This window comes from Onychostoma macrolepis, chromosome 14, assembly GCF_012432095.1.
Source record: "Onychostoma macrolepis isolate SWU-2019 chromosome 14, ASM1243209v1, whole genome shotgun sequence".
Taxonomy (NCBI): Eukaryota; Metazoa; Chordata; class Actinopteri; order Cypriniformes; family Cyprinidae; genus Onychostoma; species Onychostoma macrolepis.
In genome coordinates, this window is record NC_081168.1 from 18597774 (window position 1) to 18605235 (window position 7462).

At 36.6% G+C, this 7462-nt stretch overlaps 1 protein-coding gene across 2 annotated transcripts in view; it reads right to left on the bottom strand.

Annotated features, from left to right (window-relative positions):
- Positions 1-6341, bottom strand: part of LOC131553654 (diacylglycerol kinase theta) — a 37634-nt gene extending 31293 nt beyond the window's left edge. Inside the window, exons 1-2 of one of the 2 annotated variants that reach the window (XM_058798470.1) lie at positions 5613-6341; positions 1613-1692 (exon numbers count right to left, since the gene is read on the bottom strand). In XM_058798470.1, the coding sequence (XP_058654453.1) occupies positions 1613-1692; positions 5613-5820 (288 nt within the window). In that variant the 5' untranslated portion in view covers positions 5821-6341. The remainder of the gene's footprint in view (positions 1-1612; positions 1693-5612) is intronic. The other variant, XM_058798472.1, reaches the window with a different exon arrangement.
- Between the last annotated feature and the right edge of the window lie 1121 nt (positions 6342-7462).

The window sequence follows — 7462 nt, forward strand, 5'->3', positions numbered from 1 at the left end:
CCATGTGAGCATCTTAGGCTATTTTCATGGCAAAAACTATTTAAAAATACAATTATAACAAATACAATAAAAACCAGCAAACAAACAAACACAAGTTATATTACATTAACATAAAAATATATAGAAATTAATTTATTTCAAAATATTAATAAATAATATAATAGTATACAAATAATAGTAAAATAACACTGGACAAAGAATAACAATATTGCAACAATATTACAATAATAAAATTAGTTTTTTTTTAATATTATTTTTTCTATGGACTAATTAGCTACTATAAGACATTTATCCATAACGTCACATGGCATAAATTCAAGCAGCACCAGCAAGTTAAAATGGTGAAGTGAGCAGTTTAGCAGCTATTATAAAAATATCTGACTCAAATGTGACTAACCGAACAGAATCAAATATGCTAGAGCGAAGTGTAACCAACCAATTCAGCATGCCAACACAATATGTTCATATCACCAAGCCCTCTGCTGAAATTTACAGGGACTGCGACACAATTTGTGTAAGTGGGACCCTTCACCCCAGCCCTGGAACAATGATGGCCCTGCATTATATCAGTACAATGAGGTTATCAACTATAGATTGGGTTTATAATCAGTAGTGAGTACACAGAGAGAGAGAAAAAACTTCCGGGCAAGGCTATTATAATAAAGCTCTTGAATGCTAGATGAGCTGCTATCAAAGGCACAAAGGCTGGCTGACACTTGGCCTTCACGAAAGACCACAACACAGCAGGAAGTCATCAGTAATTCATTATGAAAGCTGGACAAAGGGGCTACATTGACTGCTGTGTCACTGAGCAAAACAGCTCCAGGCAGTATGTGAGGACTAAATTATTCAATGTAGATTCAGGGCGTAATGCACTTCCTGTTTGTCATGCAAAGCCACGGATAAGACAGGTAAAGCATCAACTGCTAATTATGATCTTTCTTGCATGATCATACCCTGCAATATAGTTTGATCCTTCTTCATTAACAACATAATTGTTCAAGACTTTGTGTCCTTTATCATCAGAGCATCCATTCAGCGCTGTGATGCCTCAGTAATGCTGTTAGTGAAATCAATCTTGTCTTGCCTTATAAGTTTAATATCCAAGCTACATTAAAAAAAAATAATAATAAAATAAAAAATAAATAATGTTTTTTTTTTGTTTTTTGTACAAAGACAATGAAGCACATTTTTATAAAACCATCAACAGAACCATTATTTTGCATCCAGATGTTTGATTTTAAGAATAATTCTTAAGAATGATTTACAATGCTTTTCATTTAAATATTTATTTAGTTTTTATTTAAAAAAATTCTCATTAGATTCTCATGATTGTAATGGAGTGTTTTACTGAAAAAGACTAAATAAAAAGCAACAATATAATATAATATAATATAATATAATTTGCAGTACAGGAATGGGAATGTGTTTAATTGTTATGAAAATGTCACATAATGGAAAAAAAGTTGGGGTAAAAAAAAGTGAAAAACTTTTTTTGGGGGGCATAAAATATGATCAGACTGTGTGTGTGTTTTTTTTTAAGTTTCATGAGATTTACCTATAAAACTAATGATGTTTGTCTGCCCTGTCATATGTGGCACGTTTCACTCACCCGAACTTGTGTGGGAGCCATACAGGAACACACGGTCCTGACGTGCTTCAAACACTTCTCATGTGACATGAAGTTACACACTGCAAGGGAAAAAAGTGAGAGATTTAGTGTAGGCCACAGAATTATAGTGCATTATGTTGCCAAGATATGTGGGTATAGCAGCTTTAGCAAAAAGAAAACTTGCCATTCTTTCTCAGCAGTGAATATAAAGTGTACCATGCTGTGATTTTCACAATTTAGAACTCACTTTATAAATAAATCAATCTTTAATAGCACCAAAAGGAATAGCAGGCAACCTGATAGAGCAATTTGTCTTGAACAGCACTTAAAAGAGAACAATTTGCACCAAAGACAAGAACACTGATCAGTTGTCTCTATGGTCATGACGGCTGGATCGCTGTGTGCCCTATTTACACTGATGTCAGAGCCCACTTTTGCCCTCAGTACAGACTGAACCTCACTGATGCATTTGTTGGTTTTCATGTTTGCCAGATACAGGAAGTGATCTCGCTGGTCAGGCTGAGCTCCTCTCACTATCAAAACCACAAGAGCAAGGAAAACATTTGAAAGTTTACCGTACCAAAGACATGTTCTCACGCACACTGTAAATCCCACCACTCTTGTGAAATCGGAAACAGTTAGAAATTACATGCACACGCTGCTAAGGAAATCACAAAGACTTTTGTTTACGCATTCATTATCAACACAAGTTTTTGCCATATGAACCCATTTAACTGTCATAACAACATTTTTTAATTCTAACATTGCAAAACACTACTGACAGATAGTCAGACTAGCCACTAGACTAGAAGCCAGTTTCACCTCATGTTAACTCCAAAATCTATAGAAAGTCAGTGGACAATGCTACGGATGCACAGACATTTTGACCACTGACAAATACAAAATAAATAAATACTACTACTACTACTACTACTACATACATATATACATACATATATATATATATATAATTAGTAGTAGTAGTAGTATTTATTTATTTTTAAATGTGAACTGTATTCTGCAACTGTTACTGTAAAGAGACATTTCTAACTGATTTAATGCATATAAATTAGTTTAGTTAATAGAAATTAATTTATAAAATTGTTAGAGCCTATTGTAAAGCCACACCAATTTAAATTATTATTATTATATTTTTCAGAAATATATTTCTGACCTGAATAAAACCAGTTAATTTAGACGTTACTATTTTTATGTTAGCATTTTTCATGGTACATAGGCAAAACATCTTTCCTGAAAAAGAGACGATAACAGAAACGTACCCATTAAATACTCCGTTTTAATCATAATTTAATTGTACAGTAATGTAAACAGTTGTGCACACACAATTGAAATAGCCTACACTCTCAGAAATAAAGGTACAAAAGCTGTCACTGGGGCGGTACCTTTTCAAAAGCTGCATGTTTGTATCTAAAGGGTCCATTTTGGTACCTTAAAAGGTACATATTTGAACCTAATAGGTAAAGAAGTGTACCTTTTGAAAAGGTACCGCCCCATTATATCCAAAAATCATGTAGAAAGTAATCTTGATATTTGGAGTTTGATTTCTGTAATATTGGCTTTAAACAAAACTGCTATGCAAAAAAGTTAGTTTTTTCCTCTAAATTATTTAAACAATATTTTAAAAATTGTTAAAGCCTATTGTAAAGCCACACCAATTAAAATTTTAATTACTATTATATTTTTACATTACAGAATAGTCAATTATTACAAATAGTTCCTTATGTAATAATAGCACTTTTTGCTTTCAAACAAGAATTTCCATTTCTGTGAATCAGTATAAGATAATGTACATATTTTGCTTTCAATTATTTTTGTGAATTTAGTCTTCATTAAAATAAGTCTTAATTTAAGTACATATTATATCAGTCGACTGTAACAAAGGGCTACAATCGTGTCTTGCATAACAATTTAATATGCATAAATTTGTTAGTCTGAGCCTGACATGGTACTAGTCTCTTCACAAATGCGATAAACACACAATACTAATGACAAAGAGCATGTGTGTGTGTTTATGTTCTACTCTCTCTCGGTCCGTCTGGCTATAGCATCCAGCCTGCCGCCTTGCTCCATTGGACTACGTGTTGCCATGCCAACCTGCAAGAGTCAATCACGACTTCACTGCAGCACATTACGTAACAGAAACATCTCATTTCTGCTCTGCCTGGTAACATCCACATTGTCAATCAACATCTGCTTTCCAGCCCTGCCAATCTCACGGCCACATAAATCCAGTCCACTTGTCTCTAAAGGACCTGTAGTGAAACCCTGGTGAACAGCATAACATAGGGGACTAAAATCTATCAAAGAAACAGCAACAGGCTTTAAAAGGGCAAGACCAGGCGAGATCTAGTTTACATTCACTCCATGTGCATAAGGAAAAACATCAGATGGAAGGGGATATGGCTCCATCAATGATTATTTTGCAGTCATCTGCAGCGCATAAAAGCTTATACAGCTCAGCAGCATTGTGATGAACTCTCATAAAGCATCAAATGAAATGAGTTCAGACTCTGGCTGGTCTTTAGAGAAGAGACTCTATCACAGATTCTGCGAGGTCAAGGGTTAATGAACCTGTACTGAATACAAAAGGATATTTAAACTGGCGCTTCTTCTCACATGCATTACAATAGATAAAAGCTTCACAAAAGCATCATAAATTCACAAATGACACAAAAGCATTATAAATTTGTTCCTATGACTCATGTACTACATTCCAAGTCTTTTGACGTCATACTCTGCGTTGCAAATTTAGGTTATTCACCAAAAATATTGGTATCCACCCTTGAATTTAGAGTTTATGAGAGAAGAAGTGAATGATTCATTGACTAAATGACCCAATCCAGTCGTCAAGTTGCCGATTCAATGATTTCTTTGCAGACATTTACAGCTCATTGGAGCTGAAAATTATCAGGGAACAAGAGATCAAATATTGATTTGCTTATTACAGAAAGATACTGTTTGACTTCTGAAAACTTGGAATATACTCATATGGACCATAGCTATGGTTCTTTTGCATCTTTTTGTCTTAATTCATTGTAATCTGGGCTGTCGGTTGTAGGCTTGAATCCCGCAAAAGGAAATCAATGAACCATTATCACTGAGCATCACTGAGGTTTGTTCAGAAGAACTGCTTTGGATTAAAGTCTAACATGCTAAACAACTTCTTGCTTATTTGCTACCCAAATGAGCAGCTCTGTAAAGAAAAACATGTTTGGTTAACATCTGAGCGAAGTGAGAAAAGTACAGATCTTCTCGCGCTGTCACCAGCTTCCATCAATTAGATGGATCTCATCAAAGTGTCCTCCTGCACATGATTCCAATCATGAGCCAATCACAGATTTCTGTCCAACAGAAGGAGTGTGTCGGATCGATCTGCATCAATCTGTCTTCTCCACTTAGTAGACAAGCTATTCGACCATTCTGTCGAGAGGGAGGTGTGGAGGAAAGAGAGAGAGAGAGATGCTGGACATCCTCCATTTTTTTTAACATTTAACATTTTAACTTCTTCATTCCTTCTCTTTCCAGGACGGCACGTGCACACATCATAATCTGTCAATCAAACCGGTATGGGAAAATTCCATTTGAAACTAAATCAGAAACTTTCACTTTAAATGAAATGGTTAAGTGACCCAAAATGCATTGAAACTGTCAACTGACAAATGTTTATTTGAGTGAGTATTCCTCTATATGTCTAATTGCCATAGTATTGTCCTCTAATACCATCACTTTACCATAATACTATCACAGAACTTTTGCGTAAAGGCATCTCTTTACACAGCCGAGTTAAGGCTGCTCTCTGCCTGTATTTGAATCTGTGTAAATGCATTTGTCTACAGTCTGTAAAGACACCTAAATGCCACTTCAGAAGCGCTTCTGTGTCTCCTTTGCAGTGTAAATGTGGAATAAGAGAATTTAAATACGATTTGTTGACATTGCTAAATGGAACATGACGACCAAGTGACTCCATAAACCATCTTACCTTCACAAACAAACCCGACAATCCCCCATACGAAGTCGCTGCAGTGATGACAGAAGGTCGGTTTGGTCAGGGTCACTTTCCGAAAGCAGTGTCCGGGAGCGTTAACCGAGTACCGCGCCTTTGAACTGGGCGACTGCTGCGCCTTTTTCCTCCCGGGTCCGGGGCTCGAGCCCGGGCTGTCGTGCTTCACCCGACCGCTGTCTGCCATCTCTGTCACTTCCAATGTAAATCCAGTGCAAAACGCCGAGATTAAAAGGCTCCACTAGATTGGTTGTTTTGGAAGTCGCATACGTGATTTAGCAGTTATGTTAAACCCAATCGAGTCATCGCTAAATAAAGTGAATGTTTCTATTCTCCTGCTACACCGTATCAACAAGAGTCGGAAACGCGCCGCCTGGCTACAATGTATCAATGTAACAGAATGTCTGAACGTTCCAATCAATGAGCGCGTGAGTTACTGTGAGAGCTTCACTCTCTGGCCATCTAACCAGACATCAAACTCAATAAATATGCCAGTCTGCCTTTACCGACGAAAACCAGCAGTCTGCCAAGCAGGAAGGGAAAATAAAGCAACCGCGTCCACTTATATGATGCGCTGATGTTAAAATCGTCACAAACGCCTGCCGTTTATCACTTACGCTGCTTTTCACTTTTTCACCACAGGAGATTTTCACCAACACAAGCGCCTGTAACTTCCGCCTGTAGTAGAGCTCCGGCCAGAGAGAGAAACACACATACACACGGGCTTCACAGCAGGAGTCTCAGCTATGGCAAGCCGTTTTAATATGTATTCCAATGGAAAGACGTTATCTATGTTACTAGCACTTGTTTTTAAAGTTAGCCTACAATCCAGTAGTGACTACTTTTAAAGTGCTCCTATACACCTTTTCGAATATTACCTTTCATGCAGTGTGTCATGTAGCTGTATGTCAACATAAACTATCTGCAAAGTTGTGAAGCGACAGTGTGCGATAAATAAAGTTATTGTAGCCTATAGCAAAAAAAAAAAAAGAAAAAGAAAAAGAATAGCCTAAACAAATTCGAATCTTATTCTGTTATGGCTGTATGTCACTAAGTAACACATTTGCATAATGTCCGCCCACATTCTCACCAACAATTTGCCTGTCCACAAACACAGTACAATTTCCGTGTGGTTAACATCATGTTGAGAAGAAGCTGTGAGAGTAAATTTGTTTTATCTCATCTTATATTTACCACAAACTCAACACTTACAACAAGAAACATCCTGCTCCTGCTCTTGTCCATCAGCCACTTCAACCGTCAGGCTGGAATTGGTAAGGTACAATCCTACAGGTGCTGGTCATATAATTAGAATATCATCAAAAAGTTGATTTATTTCACTAATTCCATTCAAAAAGTGAAACTTGTATATTATATTCATTCATTACACACAGACTGATATATTTCAAATGTTTATTTCTTTTCATTTTGATGATTAAAGCTTACAGCTCATGAAAGTCAAAAATCAGTATCTCAAAATATTAGAATATTTACATTTGAGTTTGAATAAATGACTATCCCTACAGTATAAATTCTGGGTATCTCTTGTTCTTTGAAACCACAATAATGAGGAAGACTGCTGACTTGGCAATGATCCAGAAGACAAACATTGACACCCTCCACAAAGAGGGTAAGTCACAGAAGGTCATTACTGAAAGGTGTGGCTGTTTACAGAGTGCTGTATCGAAGCATATTAAATGCAAAGTTGACTGGAAGGAAGAATTTGGGTAGGAAAAGGTGCACAAGCAACAGAGATGACCGCAAGCTTTAGAATACAGTCAAGCAAAGCCGATTCAAACACTTGGGAGAGCTTCACAAGGAGTGAACTG